Source organism: Lynx canadensis, chromosome D2 (genome assembly GCF_007474595.2).
Source record: "Lynx canadensis isolate LIC74 chromosome D2, mLynCan4.pri.v2, whole genome shotgun sequence".
In the NCBI taxonomy this organism is placed as follows: Eukaryota; Metazoa; Chordata; class Mammalia; order Carnivora; family Felidae; genus Lynx; species Lynx canadensis.
The window spans coordinates 6434665-6453102 of NC_044313.2; the positions used below are offsets into that span (position 1 = coordinate 6434665).

At 51.0% G+C, this 18438-nt stretch overlaps 1 protein-coding gene across 4 annotated transcripts in view; it reads left to right on the forward strand.

Annotated features, from left to right (window-relative positions):
• DHX32 (DEAH-box helicase 32 (putative)) overlaps window positions 1–18438 on the forward strand; it is a 52735-nt gene that overhangs the window by 33379 nt on the left and 918 nt on the right. For all 4 annotated transcript variants that reach the window (XM_030334767.1, XM_030334766.1, XM_030334768.1 and 1 more), the window contains 7 exons: window positions 2597–2842; window positions 4163–4262; window positions 4350–4508; window positions 13197–13388; window positions 14068–14217; window positions 15721–15908; window positions 17748–17929. In XM_030334767.1, coding sequence (XP_030190627.1) covers window positions 2597–2842; window positions 4163–4262; window positions 4350–4508; window positions 13197–13388; window positions 14068–14217; window positions 15721–15908; window positions 17748–17929 — 1217 coding nt within the window. The remainder of the gene's footprint in view (window positions 1–2596; window positions 2843–4162; window positions 4263–4349; window positions 4509–13196; window positions 13389–14067; window positions 14218–15720; window positions 15909–17747; window positions 17930–18438) is intronic.

The window sequence follows — 18438 nt, forward strand, 5'->3', positions numbered from 1 at the left end:
TTTTAACTTTTAACCTGAAAAAAAAAAAAAGTGAAATACGTGAAGTAGAAAATGAAGTTGGGATTCATGGTGCCAGCAGCCAGATTGCTGTGCTGCTTTAAACAGGACGGCATTGTCGCCTGGAAGGTTTTCTGGGAAATGCCCTGCGTATTTGCGTCGCTGTGGGCCTTTTCGTCTTGGGGCCGGGGATCTCCCTGCATGTGTCACCTTGCTTTCCGTGGCTTTGCAGGTGACTCAGGAAGGCCCCACATGGGTAAGTGCACAGACACATTGAGTAAGAAGGAAATGAATAAAGAGTATTTTGGGGCGCTGGGTGGCTCAGTCGGTGGAGCGTCCGACTTCAGCTCAGGTCATGATCTCGCGGTTCGTGGGTTCGAACCCCACTTTGGGCTCTGTGCTGACAGCTCGGAGCCTGGAGCCTGCTTCGGATTCTGTGTCTCTCTGTCCCTCCCCTGCTTGCACTCTGTCTCTCTCTCTCTCTCAAAAATAAAAATTAAAAAAAAAAGTGAACAGTATTTTAAGCTGTCTTTTTCCTTCAAATTCTGAAGGTTATGGCCTCAAATCCTTTGTTAGCTGAGCCTGAAGCGCCTACACTGTGCACACTGTCAGTGTCTATTTTGCTCTGCTTTTTTTTTCCTTTTGAAGAGTTCTTTTCTTCTTTTTTTCGTTCTCCATTCAGAACAAAACTCAACCTTAGAACCCACCTACAACCACAAAGCTTTAGCAATGGGAAGCAAATAAAAACTGAGTGGCCCAAATCACTTTTTAAAGAGTATCCGAAGAGAATAAGAAATGTTTGAGTGCAGTTGGAAGGTTTATTTTGAAAAATAATTGCCCGCAAGCAAAAAGAGAAAGATACTGCTGGAATCAGCCTCCTTTTCCGGCTCCAGGAACGCCTGTGGCAGCCTGTTCAGGGGCGGGATTCCTCTGGGAGGGATGGAATGGGGCCTGTCCTGGGGGGCCGAGCAGCAGCCAGGGGCAGGAGACACAGCTCACATCTCTGTCCTCCTCCTGGTGATTTCTAATAGGCTGTCCGCACGTGGAATGGTGATGTGATCAGAATTAGAAATACGGAGAAATCGTTTTGTTCTGAGTGTTCCAACTGGCAAGTTTTCATTTATTATGATCAGCAGGTACTCTCTTGGCTTGGTAGAAATCTGCCCCAAGGACGCCACCTCTGTGCGGAACAGGGGGGTCTACACGGGAGGGTGTCCCTGACAGCTGCTTCCGTGGAAGCCTCTGCCCTGCTTCCTGGGGCCTCCTGGAGGCCCGGGAGTCACTTTCAAACAGCTCTCCCCAGGCCTTAGAGACCTGTGATGCCATCTTTCTAGGCAGATGTGTCCCCTACAAAACCCTGAGTCAACTCAACCCTCTTCTACAGATGAAGGGAAGGAAGGAGAACGAGCTGGACACTGGAAAATGGAATAGGTCTTAGGTCTTCAAAACTCTTAGTGGTCACGAGAAGTCATCTTTTTCATGTAGATTTTTAGTGCAATCTGATGAACGAAATGAGACTTCTTCCATTCGGTAGTTTGTTAGCTGGGCCCTGAAGAAAGTAGAAACTTCAGAAATGTAAATTCCAAAGGTTTAAGAGTTACATTAAATGACACCTCTTTTATTTGAGGTCCTAAAAATCTAGTTGTATTTGAGAAATGGAAAAATACTATCTAGGGGCGCCTGGGTGGCTCAGTCGGTTGAGCATCTGACTTCGGCTCAGGTCACGATCTTGCACTCCGTGAGTTTGAGCCCCGCGTCGGGTTCTGTGCAGACAGCTCAAAGCCTGGAGTCTGTTTTGGATTCTGTGTCTCTCTCTCTGCCCCTCCCCTGCTCATACTCTGTCTCTCTCACTCTCAAAAATGAATAAATGTTAAAAAAAAAAAAAAAAAGAAAGAAAAATAGTATCTAAAATGCCTTGCCTTTGGAGCATTTTGCCCCCTTACTTATGCGTAGTTTTAGGGGCAATAACTTACTTTTTCTTCCCCCAATACATTTGTCAGTGAAACAATTTAAAAGGATATTTCTGCATGCTTGAATCATGCCACAGTGTGTAAATCAGCAGTGACTGTCTTCTGCCGACTTCATTCCATTTACACTATCTTAAAGGCTAATGGGTCCGAGTGACCCAGAGACCCTGGTTACAGAATGGGTGTGTATATGCTTTTATTACAGACCCAGAGATTGTTTTAGAATTCTTAGTTCTTCCACCATTAAAGCACCATGCGTCACCATCAATATGAGGATAGCTTCTGTTTACCTGTCATTGTTAATGGATATGAGAAATTGCATCAATCTAGAAAAATAAGATAAATGCATAAAAAGGCACGGGCAGTACATTTCCCAAGAGGAAGACCATTTTGGACGAAAAGCAATGAAATTGTTTATAAGTTACATTTAACTTCCCCAAAGAAATGTACTCATCTAGTCGGGTCTTCTTTTCATGTAATGATTCACAGAGACAACAACACAGGTATTTCTTTCCCTGCATACATTATGTACCTTTTGCCTATAGTTTTATTTAACTTAGACATCTTTTTTTAAAGTGATGAAGTTGTAACATATTTTATTCTCATGGATGATGTTATTTTTTTTACTTTAGGATATTGAAAAGGCCTATGAAATTGTCTGTCAAGAAGGATCTAACTTGAACCCAGATCTAGGGGAGCTGGTGGTGGTTCCTCTGTACCCAGAAGAGAAATGTGCGTTGTTCAAGCCAAATGAGGAAACAGAAAAAAGATGCCAAGTTTATCAGAGGAGAGTGGTGCTAACCACTAGCTCTGGAGAGTCTTTGATCTGGAGTAACACAGTCAAATTTGTCATCGACGTGGGTGTGGAAAGGAGAAAGGTAAATTCTTGTCACGTGCGTAAATAGCCTGCTGATGAGCATCGAGAATCCATTTCTTGGGTTCCTGCCATCGTATCGAGCAGGAAGTGAGGATGAACTCTGCGATCTGATGAGTCTCTGAGTTGCCCATGCGCACACACAGGAGGATTATCGTGGCCGGTGACCAGTCTTGCCTACCCACTACTGCCTTTCGTTAGCTTGTCGGTAATCCCCACGCTAATTGAGGTGCCAGAGGAAAACATTTTGAGAAAAGACACAGCTACTAAAGCAGAAAGGTGATGGCTCCTCTTGTCAGTGGTTTTTCTTCAGCTAAGGTGCTAGCAAGGCAAAGGATCTGACTCCTGAACCAGTCTTTTCCTACGTACATCATCTGAGTGTCTTGGGGGGACCCCCTTTCTCAAAGTAATTAGCATCTTGGTGATTTACCAGAATTTAGTTTCGAGTACACTGGCTTTAATTTTATCAGATTTTGGGTTTAATGTTGACAGGATGAAATCCTATCCTAAATTTTTAAAAATACTTTTATAACTACCTGTAAGTAAAAAAAAATTAGGAAAATGGAAGTAGGCTATCTCAAACTCTCAAAGACACTAGAACTTAAGGAATCATAGCATTTAAGAACTTGAAAAGAAATGTACCAGGGTATTGATCCATTTGGCATCATTAGAGGTTTACGTAGCTTTTACCCCTTTAGGAAACTGGGTCCCCACAGTATGTTACTGTGACAGAGCAATTCCAGCCGTTCTGAAGTCTCCCTGGGAACCGGTTTGGGCTCTTACTGAATTCGTCCACCGTTCAGAGAACCCAGGGCTGTCACTTTCCCCCTCAAACCACCCGTAGGAAAAATCCCGCTTGGTGCCATATGCCGTTTTTGTCTGAGCCCCTAGCACTGAGAGGGCTCAGCATATGTTGTCAAGGTCAGACCGCTGAGATCACAACTTGAATGGAACCTTGAAGAGACACAGCACTGGCGGACTGGCGGGTGATCATCCTTTCCTCTGTGTGGCGTGTGACGATCCGTCATCGTTCACAGGGTCGTGCTTTGAGAAGCGACACCACCAGTATTTCGGGACATGGTGCGGAGGCCCTGTGTTTATTGAACCTACACTGAAAGCAGACAGTCTCTAAATCCATTTATCAAGCCACTAGCCGTTTCTCTCTCACGGCAAGCGAAACAATAACAAATGTCATCCCGAGAAAATGAGTCTGTAGTTGGGCATTTTGCAAAGCGCCCTGGGCCACGCAGTCCCCTCCGGTCCGGTGAGCCTGCGAAATCTTGAGCGATGTGATACTAAAAAGATGCTGTCTTTCCGTTCACAGGTGTACAACCCTAGAATCAGAGCGAACTCACTCGTCACGCAGCCCATCAGCCAAAGCCAAGCGGAGATTCGCAAGCAGATTGTCGGTTCGTCTTCTCCAGGTAGCACCACGGCCACGAACACGGCTGCAAATCCCCGGAGGCAGGCGACCGGGAGCCATCGTAACCATGTCCCTTGGTTTCTTCCAGGAAAACTCTTCCGTCTGTACTCTGAGGAGTTCGCCTCCAAAGACATGCGGCCGCTCAAGCCAGCCGAGATGCAGGAGGCGAACCTGACCAGCATGGTGCTGTTCGTGAAGAGAATAGACATCGCGGGCTTAGGCCACTGTGACTTCATCAACAGACCAGGTAGCTGTGTGCTCGAGTGTTCTCGGGGCACGTGGCGGAGGCGTGGTGGAGACGTGTGCCCCTGCCCGGGCCCGGGCCTGAGAGCAGGTGGCACTCAGTGGCACAGGCAGGCGCGCGGAGATTTGGTCGTACAAGCATTGTCCCCGTTAGAGGCACATGTCCTCTGAGGTCATTTTTCGACAAACCTGTAGGAACTTCTTGCCCTGACACTGGAGAATGATCTGGACCCTGGAGCCTGGGCGGCTGGGCAGGGGTGGCCAGTCCCGGCCCGAGAGTGGCCTCTTCCACAGGCAGCCCCTTCCCACTGCCCCCTGCCCGCGTCCAGGCGTCTTTACCTTGGGAACCGCTGCTTTGTTCTCGGACCAGCAGCTTGACCTCACCGAAACAGAGTGGGTACGTGAGTCCCCCATGGAGGGTCCTGACTGAAAGGATTGGTTGCCCTTCACTGATAACTTAGTTCACTTGTGCTTTGATAAAAAGAACGTCCTTAATTTTTTTCACACTTTAGGCCAGTGGTTGAAATTTTCAGTATGTGTATCAGACGATGGCAGGTGGGGGGCGGGGGGGGGACGGTGGATGACAACCTACTGATCCGGGTTCTGTATCACATGCACACGAGAGAGTCACAAAAGACTGTGTAAGCAGAGAGCATACTTGGAAACAGTGGAATTTCTTCTTTGTTTGGGATGTTTTCTCTCTGTTCCTGTTTTTCTGTCATTTTGCCCAGCAGTGCTGGTAGCATTTACAAGCACTTGAGAAGTATATTATTTAAAATTATTTTTTAACGTTTATTTATTACTGAGAGACAGAGACAGAGCATGAGCAGGGGAGGGGCAGAGAGAGAGAGGGAGACACAGAATCCGAAGCAGGCTCCAGGCTCCGAGCTGTCAGCACAGAGCCCAACATGGGGCTCGAACCCACAAACCACGAGATCATGACCTGAGCCGAAGTCGGATGCTCAACTGACTGAGCCACCCAGGCGCCCCGAGAAGTACGTTATTTTAGAGTAACTCTTTCTCAAATATTTCCAAAAATGACTGGTAGGATTTGGAGTGGGTTAAGAGGAAGGTGCTCTAAAGGTGACAGGTGCAAAGTCGACAGTGGAGACAGCTTGTCCTTCTAAGTGGCGCGGCCCTGTGCGGAGGGTGCGAGAAGTCGATGTGGGCGGGACCAGCGGCACCTGCCGCCTCAGCGCGCCCCAGGAGCATCGCCAGAAGTTTCCTCACCCTGAGGGCCCGGCAGGTGCACCTTGCTCTGCACCAGTGTTGCGTCCTTCCCTGGAGCCTTTCAGAGTTTTACAACAAAACTCTCCCAGTAAACACCGTGAAAAATCAATTACTCTGGGGAACCCTTTGGGGTCTTAGATTTTCAGTGCAGACTTTCCCACCTAAGGAGCAGGGGGATCTCCAGGAGGGAGAGGGACCCGAGCTGCTCCTTCTGAAATCCGTCTACTTCCTCTGCAGCCATTTCCTCCCGGGAGCTCTCTGTCCTTCCAGAAGAAGGACTGCGGACAGCTCTTCTGCAGTGTCCGTGCCCCTGCCCCATCTGCCCACTGTGCCAAGTCTGCAGGACCATGTGCGGGGCCCCTGGAAGCCACCATGACCTGGGGGGGGGGGCATGGAGCCCCCAGAAAGGCTGTCCTTGGGAGGGAGACTGGCTTCCCTAAGGGCCTAGAGGATGCAGGTGTCAGAGCACAGGGCAGCGGGAAGACCTTCTCCAGGGTGAGCAGCAGAGGAGCCGAGACGCAGACAGGACAGAGAAGAAGCCGGAGTAGGATGTGCGTCGAGGAAACGTACCTGGGAAAATGGGCTTGCACCTGGGTGGCGGCCACGCGGCGCCACCCTCCCGCGGGCCTCGGGGGACGTGAGCCGATTTTGCTTGGCTCCCGGCCTCCCTGCCTGAGAAGAGCGTTCCTGGGGCCCGGCTCCTGGGTCACCGGCCGAAGCGGGGAATGCGTGTCTGCTGGGTGCACCGACCTAGGCAGGAGGAGCTCTGGGGATGTAAGGTTGTAGAGTGTGTGTGGCGACCTCGGCTCGGCGCATTTGTCTTACTGGACAGTGTGGGGTCACGGCAATCGTGGGGAGTCCGACGGGGCCGGGGGACAATATCCCGGTAGCCTCCACCCTGGGGCTGTCAAACGGCCACCCATCCTTCTCCCGGCGTTTCCTCTGGTCGCTGAGGAAGCAAGCGAGGGTCTGGGCCACGCGCCCCCGTTTCTCAGGTTTCTCACGGTGACCTCAGCTTCAGACGGCTCGGCTTCTGTCAGAGGCCGGCGGCCACAGTGAGCCCTGCCGAGAGCTTCCGGGCACCGAGCTCTGCAGAGACGTGCTTCGTTTCTGAAACCCACTCTTCCAGTTGCACCGCTCATCGCTCCAGCCCCAGAGTCACCACGTGTCGGGTCTCCGGGTATCTTCCTGTTCCAGACGGTAGGTGTCTGGTGGCCTTGCCAGGAAGGGAGAAGAAAAGCAGGCTTTGTAACGTCAAAGATTCCAAAGAGCAGACGGCAAACCGCAGCAGGGCAGACCCCGCTTCCTCCCGCCAGCCTCCCGCTGAGAACTGGGGACAGAGGGTTAGGGGGGCAGCTCCTTTTTGTCTCGACAGCGTGCACACACCCATGTTCTGCTGTGTTCGGGGAAAAGAGAACTGTGGACGAAGTCTGACTCATCGTTTTAGAAGGAAATAAAGATGACGCTTGCAGCTGCTGCATTAATTCAGCTGCTAATTGAAATACGCAAATGCAGCAAACGTGTTACCCTTTTCAGGGTTCATGAGCCATGTGAAAATGAATCTGGCATAACTAGGCTACCGGCTATTCACTGAACTCCCTTGATACCGATCTCTTAAAAAAGAAAAAAAAGAACCAGTTTTTTCCTGCCTAGTGCTGACTGTTGGCCTCCATCACGAGCGACGCCATCACTGTCAGTCTGCATCGGGAGGCGTCGGACCGACTGACCACGTCTCCTCCTCCGGGAAGGCGATGGCACCCGCACAGCAACTGGAGACAAACTAGCTGCGGTGCACTGGGCTACATCAGAGGTCATCTGTGTATCAGGAGGCAGAACCCATTTTGGGGGTGGCCAGACCACTGGCTTCAGAATGACCTAGGAGAGATGAACCCCTACACACAGACTTGCCAGACATCATGTGCAGGATGAGAGCTCAAGAAAACGGGAGAGCACGCAGGGACAGAATAAAGTCGGGGCTGCAGAGGCCAGCATCGGTGTGGGCAGAAAGAGGGATTAAAGATGCTGCAATGGGTTGATCTGCGGTGAGGAGTCCGGCGTCAAGAAATCAGGATCTTCTGGAACTCTGGCCGCCACGGTAAAGTCGTTTGTGCGCACACTGGAGAAGCACGCGTGCAGGTCTCTATGTTCACTGGAAACATGATATTTTGCTTCGGGGTTCACAGAAGGGTCTTTACACATTACAGTCTGTACTGAGAGGAGAACAGAGGGAGTGTGGGCTGCAGACTCCACGCTCACAGTGGCACTCACAGCCTCGCCAAGGACGCTTCTGTCCGCTGCCCGCCGCCCCCAGACAGCCCCAGAGGTGAGCAGGTGGTCTGGCCATTCCGGCAGGAAGGCCCAGCGTGGGTTTCTGAATGAGTGTCTGAGGCCACGCGGAGTTTATTGCAGTGTTCAGGTGGCCGGGTGGGAATGGGAAAAAGAGGCACAGATAAAGTAGAACAACCAAGGGGCGGCTGAATGAGGATCTTGGAAGATGCTGGAAGCAACAAAGTAATTTTTCAGAAAGCGAAGCTGAGAATGGGAGAGATTTTGTAAGGCGCAGAATGGAAGGAAGCATTTTCAGCTCTTGATCCGCATGAGGCTCTTCATAGGTCCTGTGAGCAAGTGACTTGTTAGCCAGGCCAGGGCATTCGAGGGTGAAAGGGGCATTCGAGGGTGCACGATTAAGCTGGGACGAGACATGGGAGTGGGCCGTCCCTGGGGAGCCAGGGCAGAGGGACACTGAAAGCTCAGGCTCCTGAGCAGACTGCCAGGGCTCCGGTCCCGCCCCCCTGGCTCACTGTGTCACATCCAGCATTATGTCACTTTCTCAGGGTCTGTTTCTTCATCTGAATGGGAGTGTAATCAGAGTCATTGGTTCATAGAATTGTCAAGATGAATTAGTTACCATGCGTGGGGCCCTTAGAAATATGGGCACACGGGCACCTGGGTGGCTCAGTCGGTTAAGCGTCCGACTTGGGCTCAGGTCGTGATCTCACGGGTTGTGGGTTCAAGCCCCACATCAGGCTCTGTGCTGACAGCTCAGAGCCCGGAACCTGCTTCGGATTCTGTGTCTCCCTCCCTCTCTGCCCATGCTCGGTCTCTCCCAAAAATAAGCGTTAAAAAAATTTTTAAGAAACGCACAGGCGCACGGTAAATACTATGTCTGTCACCACCTGCATGACTCCTACCCACACTCTGCGACAGGCACGTGGGCCCTGAGCTGCGGACGGGTGCACACAACGCGGTTTCCACGGTGGGAAAAGCAGATACCAGACCACAGGCGTTGGGAGGCAGCACCAGGCTGCCTCTGAGGAATCGCGGTGGGTCACAGCGGAGCTTGGACGTGGAGCCAGGAGGCCTGCTGCAGGTGCAGAGGCCTGGGCTCACATCCCCGTTTCGCCGAGCTGGGCCGCTCAGGCCTCTGCCTTTGGCAGGTCACTTACCTTTTCCTCATCTGTAGCACGAGGATACAGTGTCTGCCCTCTTGTGTCAGGGGGTTACAAAGAGGTTCAAATGAGGGGGCAAGAGTGCTCTCGCTCTCTCTCTGTCTCAAAATAAATGAACTTGGGGAAAAGAGATTTAAATGAGATTATGCAAAAGTGCCGTGTATAGTGTATAGAGGGTAGGAAGTAGGCAAATGCCAGGCTTTATGAGCATGTCCTTTGAAACTCAGGGAAGCAGAAGTGTTTCCTTCCTATTTTCAGAATCAAACTCTTAACCTATTCCCTAAAAGTCCTGACTTGAGAGTCTATGGTGTCAACCCAGAGCCATCTGATTGCTCAGTCTCTTCCTTCTGTGGACTTTGCAGCATACGCAATGCCCAAGTCCCAGTCCTAAAACCACTTGGGACCAGAAGCTACAGTTTTAAAAAACGTTTGTTTCTTTTGAGGGAGAAACAGTGCGAGCAGGGAAGGGGCTGAGAGAGGGAGGGACAGAGAGAGAGAGAGGGAGGAAGGAGGGAGAGAACCCCAAGCAGGCTCCACACTTCCGCGCAGAGCCCAACATGGCTCCCACGAACCATATCCTTCTCTCGTGGTTCTTCTCCTTTGCTCTCTTTTCAGTCCACATGGCAGAAAGTTGGCCATGTTCTGCCTCGAGCCTTACGATGTCCTGAGTCAGCCCTTGGAAATCCCGGTTTCTCTGGGTCCAGACTCCTAAGACTGCCACCATAGAGTCATCGGCTCTGTTTGAGAAGGGGCCCACCCTGAACCGGTCAGCCCTGTGTGGAGGTTGGTGGCAGTGTAGGAGGCGGTCACACGGTACAGCTCACATGCTTCTCTGGGAGTGGAGGCACGCTCCTAGGTAAAACCGCATTCCCAGCACATTGGAAAGGGATTGTTGGGTTCTGTGTCGATGTCCCTCCTCAGACCGCCAGTTCTGGAAGGCCACGATTGAGCCCGTCCACGTGTGCACCTGCCCCCAGGGCCTTGCAAGTGCCAGCCGCACGAGAAGCCATGAGTGGCTTAGGAGGAAGCGAGTGAATGAGTTGAGTGTCATCCTTATAAGGGAGTAAGTCAATCAGCAAACAGCCAACAGAGCAGCCTCGGCTCCTTTCTTCCCCTCGTGGTCCCTCACTAGGCTTGTGCCGGGGTGGCAGTGACGGAGGTGCCCATGGCTGTCTCGTCTGGGTCTCCTTCCACGGCACGGTCAGGGGCAGAGGGGGCGTGTGAGAAGTCTGAGCACACAGCTAGGTCAGCTTGGAGGGGCCAGGCCGCCCCCGCCTCGTGCTGCAGACGGTGCCAGGCGGGCACTGCCGTTGCCCAAAAGCCCCGGCCACAGCAAGGCTGGGTACAGAGGACCTCGGCTCCTGCCAGAAAGGAGTGGGTGTGGCATTGAAAATGGGTCTCTTCCGTTTACCAGTGGAGGCCACCCTGCCTCGAAAATCCTTTCCGATTCTAATGACTCCGATTGAACTTTGATGCTATATCCTTACCGGTTAGAAAGCAGGGTAAGGAGTATGGCGGGAGGAGAGGGACCGGCCCTGGCTTTGGGGACCGCTTACCGGGAGAGGCTCCTTGCCCTGTTCTGCCCGAGACATCTGTTAGCAGTATTTCCCATGGGTCACACTTAAGCGACACTGCCATAAAGAGCCTCTTCTAAGCCTGATCTTTAGCTAAGACAATTTTAGGAGCCACACTGGGGACAGGTCTTAAAGTGTGGCATGCAATATCGGCAAATTCTATTCAGTTCATTATTAGTTCCTTCACCTGTAAAATCTACATTCATTAACTTGTTGCTTCTAATATGATCAAGCCTCAGGAACACCCTTTTTCTGGTGTGAGGGTGGGAGAATTAAGAAGTCATTTCTGCCGGTAATCCCGTGTGCAGCCTCCACCGCAGGGCATAAAAACGGGGACAAGCAGCGCCTTTTGGGGACAGAGCCTGGTCGTGAAGCCAGATGCTTACAGGGACAGTTGCTGAAGGTCCTGTAACGTACAACGCACCAGTGTCGCTGATTTACAGGAACTGTTCCTACACCATTTTCTGTAACTAAGTGAGCTCCTCACGCCTCCAGCTGCGTTTAATCTGCGAGGCTTGTTTCCCTTCTCGCTTCTCGTACCTTCTCCGGCAAGTCAGCTGTTCCTCCATCTCATGGCTCACTGACAGAACCCTCGGACTTGTTTCTTCAACAGCCCATCTGTTTCCTTCCCGGGACCATCTTCTCGAGGTCTCCTCTTTGCCTGGGGGTCCCCAAGAACGGATGAGGGGCACGCCAGGGCTCCGTGTGGCACCCAGGCGTGACCGAGGCGTCAGGGCCCAGGGAGGGCGGGGGACCTCCTGGGCAGCCCTGCTGTGCTCCGCAGTCAGTCTCAGTGAGAGTTCCAAACCAACAGGGAAGTTCAACTTCTCTTCTCCCAGCTGGGAATGAAAACTGTGCTCCAACCTATGTCAGGTCCGGGCACGTTCGCTGGGGCCGCTGCTTTTGCCTGCGGCCCGGGTGGCACAGGCCGAGAGCAGGCCCGTCACCTGCTCTACTCTGCAGTGAAAGGACTGGAGACGCACTGAATCGTGGGCAGCCGCAGCGAGCTGTTTGCCAAAACCCACAGTAGTGTCTCCCGGTGTTTTCAGTGTTGTCTTGTTAGGAAAGAGGGGACGTTATCAAATCCGAGTTGGTGACCGACTGGCTTTTGAGTCATGCGAGTTGCCTGAAATTCTGACAAGTAGCTTAGCAGTGTTTGAACAACAAATAAGGAAATTTTTACTGTTACCTCGAACTCCCTGATGCCAGTAGGTTAAAATTGCCTCTCAGGTCCCCACGGTCTGTCTCCTGCTCAGCGGGCACGTGCTGGAGTTCAGACAAAGGAAAGCTATCCAGTCGTGCTCAAAAATCCTTCCATTTTGGGGACAGAACAGGATAGCAGCTTAATACTGTGTGATTTGCTTCTTTCTGTGGCTTTTATTGCTTTGTCACCTACTAGACAGGTGAAAAACACGTGTATTTTTTAATATAATCTTATTCTACAAGGGCAAGAATACCTTGTTTTGAATAGGTGGATTATCTTTTTTGGTGGAGATTAAGCATATATAATGAACACACCATTACTGACATTATATGAACTTAAAGGGGAAACATAGATACAGAGAAAATCAGCCTTCTGTCCTTCTGTGCACTGGCAAGTAGCTCTTAACATCCTTGTCTACTATTTCTGTCATCCGAGTCCTGGGTCAGTTTCATTTGGTTAATTTTTCTCTTTATTATGGGACTGGAGCTTCCTGTTCTTCACGCCTCATAATTTTTTATCAGATGCTAGACATTGTGCACTTTGCTGTGTTGGGTATTGGATATTTTGTATTCCTATAAATATGCCTGACCTTTATCCTGGCTGCAGGATGATCCTTCCAGATCCTGGTTTTGTTTTGTTCAGCGGAGTGGAGCGGTGCACGTCCGGGGGGTAGTTCGTCCCTTCCGTGTCTCCTGCCCAGGGCCCCTGAGTTGTGAGGTTTCCCAGCCCAGTGGGTAGAAGTGGACAGTGTCCTAGAACCCGTGTGAGCATCAGGCACTAATTGGATGGTTCTTGTTGCGGCCTGACGTAGTTTCTTACGCGTGCTCTGCCGATGCATCGAGGGGACCTTTCAGAGATCTTCTGAGTCCTATCTCTCTATGGCTCTCTCCTGTCAGGTGTTCCCCCACCTGCAGGCCCTGGCCGCCTGAGTCTCCCCACACGCTCAGCACCATCTTTATAACTCAGGGAGTCTGGCAGGCCCCACCTGGGTCCCCGCTGGCACTGCAGGCGGGAAACTCTCCCCAGGCCTTAAGCTGGGCAGCCACGGGGCTCACTTCATTAGCGTCCCCCTCTCAGGAATCACTGTCCTTCACAGCCTGACGTCCATTGTCTCGTAAATGGTTGTTTCACATATTTTGCCCCGTATGGTTGTTTCGTGCGGGAAGGGAGGTCCAGTACGTTACGCCCTCTTGGCTGTAGATGACGTAAGCTGCTGCTGATTTTTTCTTGGCTAGCGCCGGAAAGTCTGATGCAGGCTCTGGAAGACTTGGACTACCTGGCGGCGCTGGACAATGACGGGAATCTCTCTGAGTTTGGGATCATCATGTCGGAGTTTCCTCTTGACCCCCAACTCTCAAAGTCGATCTTGGCGTCCTGTGAATTCGACTGCGTAGAGGAGATGCTGACGATCGCCGCCATGGTGACAGGTACCCCTGAAGGGCTGTTCTTCCGCGTTGTGAGGCTTTCCCGGGGACAGAGTTAAATGAGGTCCGTTTGAAGTATTTTATGATAGTACCTAACGGAGGCAGTAATCCGTTTCACCTTTTGAAGTGATAACGAAGTATTTTACTAGATTTGAAAGGTAGAAAGTTAGAAGGATGATCTTGATATGAAAAAATCCATCAAACCCCAGTGAATTTCTTAATCAGACATTGAAGTAAAAATGCATTGCTGGGAGTGTTCTCCTCCAAAGAAATAGGTGTTTCTTTTATTTCCTACCACCTTCATTCTTCTTGGTTTATGTTTTAGTTCGTTCTTCTACTGGCAGAACAGGCCATAGGCCGTGCCGCGTTAGACCTCAAAGTTCCCATCCTATTCTAGCCACTGCCCTCGAAGCATCTCGGGTGCCCCTGCTCTGATGGTAATACCAGCAGGCTGTTAACTCTGCTAACCAGACCTGCGAGAAGCAAACGTGAAAAGGGACAGACACATTCATGAGAACTCACCCTACATCCCTTTGACTTCTAAGTAAGCAAGAATAACCTTTATTCAGGGAAGCAGACAGGAGCGGTTCTGCACACAGTGGCGAGCCCCTCCCTCTGCGTTGTGCTAAGGTCATGAAGCGGCTCCAGGGTTGCTGACCTCGTGACCTCTTGTGTCTTAAAGCTCCCAATTGCTTTTCTAACCTGCCGCGTGGAGCTGAGGAGGCTGCCTTGACTTGTTGGAAGACATTTTTACATCCTGAAGGAGATCACTTTACCCTCATCAACATTTACAAGGCCTACCAGGACACGGCTCTGAATTCCACGAGTGAACGTAAGTGAATGCTCGCGATTCTGAGAAACCTACTCGTTTCCACCCTTCCCTCCCCAAATAAAACCGAGCTGGTAACTCACCCTTCTCCGGCCCTGCTGGTCACCTAGCGGATGGCGCCCGAGTCCCTAAACGCACTGGCTGCTGTGCCTGGGCACGATGACATGGGGACCCAGAGTCTTGCACAGCACAGCTCCCGTCCTCCAGGGTGCAGGGAGGAGAGAAGGGCACTGCCATCTCTCAGTGCCCTTGGGTCAGAGCTGTGCTTTGTGCGTTCCCTGACTCGCACACTCACTAGATGGAGAGAGAATGCAGACATGGAGAACAAAGCCGAACAGATCCCCGCTCCAGATAACAGGAAGAGTAGACAGGTGTGCCGCAGGAGGCCGGAGAAGAGAACCAGGCCACAGGTCGGTCAGGGAGGGAGGGGAGTTGTGCAAAGAGCAGAAGGGCGCGTGCGAAAGCGGAGGCAGAAGTCCTGATGTGAAAGGACGAGTGCGTGGGTTTCCAGGAGAGGGACCCAGTGGAAAGGGAACTGGAAGCACGTACGTGGGCGACTCCAGTGCTCGGCATTAATAAAGACAGGAAGAGGAGCCCAAGGGGCCGACAGGCCAGGGCGGTGTGGTGAAGGCTGGGCCCCCGAAGGCAGCCGGTGAGTTCCCTTCCTGCAAGGGGACCTTCGTTTTCCATGAAGTATCTTATACCTCCTTTGCTCCGATAGGATGGGAAGTGAACTGGAAGACAGGACAGCCGCTTGAATGGCAGAATTCCATAGAGTGGGGGACTCATTTTTCACAGCTGACAAGAAAAAGTTGTCGGTGGAGCCAGAAAAGATACGGGGAGTTTGGTGGCCTCTTTTGAGAGCAAGGGGGGGGTGGGTGGCCGTTGTTTGCCCAAGTACGTGCCCTTGTCGCGCTGAGTGGGCCTGAGGGCACGGCCGGGCTCTTCTGCCCACTGTGCCAAGGTCGGGGGCACCACCAGGGCAAGGCTGAACGCCGGATCCACCCTAAGTGACTGCAGGTGGCACGAAAGAACTTCACACCGAACCAGGTGACTGAACTGTAATACAAATTTGCAGCTAGGGCAGGTAGGCGAGCTTCCCACGATTTCCAACTCGGCCCAGTAGTGACCCTTTTCTTATAAACCTGCAGAGAGAGTTTCACGGCTCAGGGGACTTCTACCGTACGCTTTTCTCCTTAGTTGGATCAAACGTTGGGGCCTCGTACATCCTTGCCGTGTACACGAGACGGGTGTCAGTCGGGGCCAGCCTCCTGTGCCCCTTCAGAGCTGCAGACGAAGGGTGACCCACTCACTGGTCAGTGCCAGCAGCATGCGGTTCTTGGAGCTCGCCGGGGTCCCGGAACCACCGCAGCCTCCCTCCCAGTCACTTAGGTGACCACCTCTTTAGGGGAGGAGTCCAGAGGACACGGAGATCATGCCTTGTTCCCGGCCTGGGCTCTTCCAGCTTATGACAAGTCATTTCTTTTACTCCTCTTTCCCTCCCAGACTGTGTTGAAAAGTGGTGTCACGATTACTTCCTCAACTGCTGCGCACTCAGGATGGCGGATGTCATCCGAGCTGAACTCTTAGAAATTGTCAAGCGAATCGAGCTTCCCTGCGCAGAACCTGCTTTTGGCTCCAAGGAAAACGCTCTGAACATAAAGAAAGCTCTTCTGTCCGGCTACTTCATGCAGGTGAGAACGGGGAGGGCCGTCTTCGGGGTGGGTCTTTACAAAATCTCCCATGATTCTGTTAGGAATCTCTCACTTAGGATGATTCTTTGATTGATGTTAACTTTAAAACCGAAAACCAGGGCACCTGGGTGGCTCAGTCAGTTAAGCATACTAGTCTTGATTTGGAGGTCATGATCTCACCATTCGTGGGTTCAGGGCTGGGGTCTATACTAACAGCTCACAGCCTGCTTGGGATTCTCTCTCCCTCTCTTTGCCCCTCCCCCGCACACATGCGTGAAGGCTTTCTCTCTCTCAAAATTTTATTTAAAAAAGTAAAATAGAGGCACCTGGGTGGCTCAGTCGGTTGAGCGTCCGACTTCGGCTCAGGTCATGATCTCACAGTCTGAGTTCGAGCCCCACATCGGGCTCTGTGCTGACAGCTCAGAGCCTGGAGCCTGCTTCAGATTCTGTGTCTCCCTCTCTCTCTGACCCTCCCCCATTCATGCTGTGTCTCTGTCTCACAAATAATAAACATTAACAAAAAAAAAAAAAGTAAAATAAAACCGAGAAGCCTCTAGGTTACTAAAGATTTAATATTTAAATATACATTTTCTCGAGGGAACTGAATGAAGGACCAAGACAGAATATGTTCACTTGGTCCAAAAGGACAAAAGGTCTTTCTTCATTACAGAGGGGAAGTTATTAAAACACTTTTTGGCTGAACATCAGACACAGTCCCTCACTTCACCGGTTTGCAAATTTCGTATTTTATTTTTGACGTTTATTCATTTTTTGACAGAGCGTGAGCGGGGGAGGGGCGGAGAGCGAGGGAGACACAGGGTGGGAAGCAAGCTCCAGGCACAGAGCTGTCAGCACAGAGCCCGACGTGGGGCTCGAACTCACAAACCGTGAGATCATGACCTGAGCCAAAGTCAGACCCTCCACCGACTGAGCCACCAGGCGCCCCACAAATTAGTTCATATTTAACGGGCGATACTAATACCCAACAAAGAAATAAAGATAACATCTCATTTCTTTCTTTTCCAAAACGAAGGCTGCCGAATGTAGCTCCCGTAAATTACAGCACGCTACAGGTGTGAGCATGCTCTTCGCATCAGAGTAAGAGAAATACTGGGGCATTTCCACTCAAACTCTACTCTTCATAAAGGAAAAAAACACGGCACTTCAACGTGGATTTCCTCACCTGTGTGGGAAAAGGCCCTACATCAGCATTACCGTGTCAGATGAGCTAGAACATCCGGCACAAAACACCTGACTTTTGAGCACATTGCCTGTCACGTGGCAAGGTTACTCCTTGACCCAAACATTTAACATCTGTAGCGCTGCTGTCTTTCACCTACTGCCCTGCCCATACTAAAGTTAATGTCGTCACTGTCTCCAAGTTTTGGGCAAAACACAGTTTTGGCTTATTTTTTAGATCTGAAAATAGGAAACTTGGGTGGCAGATTTGTAGTTTTCACTGTTTTATATGAAAGACTTTGGAATTTTTTTACATAAAGATTTTTTTAAGTTTATTTTGAAGGGGAGAGAGAGTGAGTGGAGGAGGGGCAGAGAGGGAGAGAAGAGGAAGGCAGGGAGACAGAGAGAGAGAGAGAGAGAGAGAGAGAGAGAATGAATGAATCCCAAGCAGGCTCCATGCTGTCAGCACAGAGTCCAATGTGGGACTCGAACTCATGAACCCTGAGACCATGACCCGAGCTGACACCAAGAGTCGGATGCTCCACCGACCGAGTCACCCAGGCGCCCCAAAATAGTCAGGAATCTTTAAAAGAAAACATTTTTGTCTGTCAATCTCCATATTAACACAAAGTCTTCGTTCTTAAAACCTTTGCCTTGTAGATTGCTCGGGACGTGGACGGATCGGGTAACTACCTGATGCTGACCCACAAGCAGGTTGCCCAGCTGCACCCCCGGTCCGGTTACTCCATCACCAAGAAGATGCCAGAGTGGGTTCTCTTCCACAAGTTCAGCATAGCAGAGAACAACTACATCAGGATTACCTCAGAAATCTCTCCTGAACTGTAAGTTTAATGGACAAAAAAGGGGTTCTTTTGAACTCCTACTTGAGTAAATGACAGATTTAGTTTTTATTACATTTTCAGGTACAAGTTTATGCTGGCACCAATCTGAATTTCCATGGAGAGTACTTCCTAATGGCAGGTCTCTGTGGATGATTATCTAAACGTTCCTGCCTTTGAGAACACAGCAAAAACTATGCAGCGCAGAGGGGCGCCTGGCTGGCTCCGTGGGGGAGTAGGCAGCCCTTGATCTTGGGGTCATGAGTTTAAGCCCCACGTTAGGTGTGGCGATTACTTAAAAAAAAAAAAATTTAAAAAAGAGTGTAGAAGTACAAAACAAAGTATAGAGTATCTTAAGAGGAACAAAAAGCTGCAGAGAAGTAGTGTTTGCAGGCGGAAACCTGAGGAGGAACGGCTTAGCCACCGCTCGGAACGGATGTGCCAAGACTGGAGCTGGTGGGGAAGGAAGGGGTGAAGGGGGGAGGTGGAAGACAGGCAGGTACCCAGAGGTG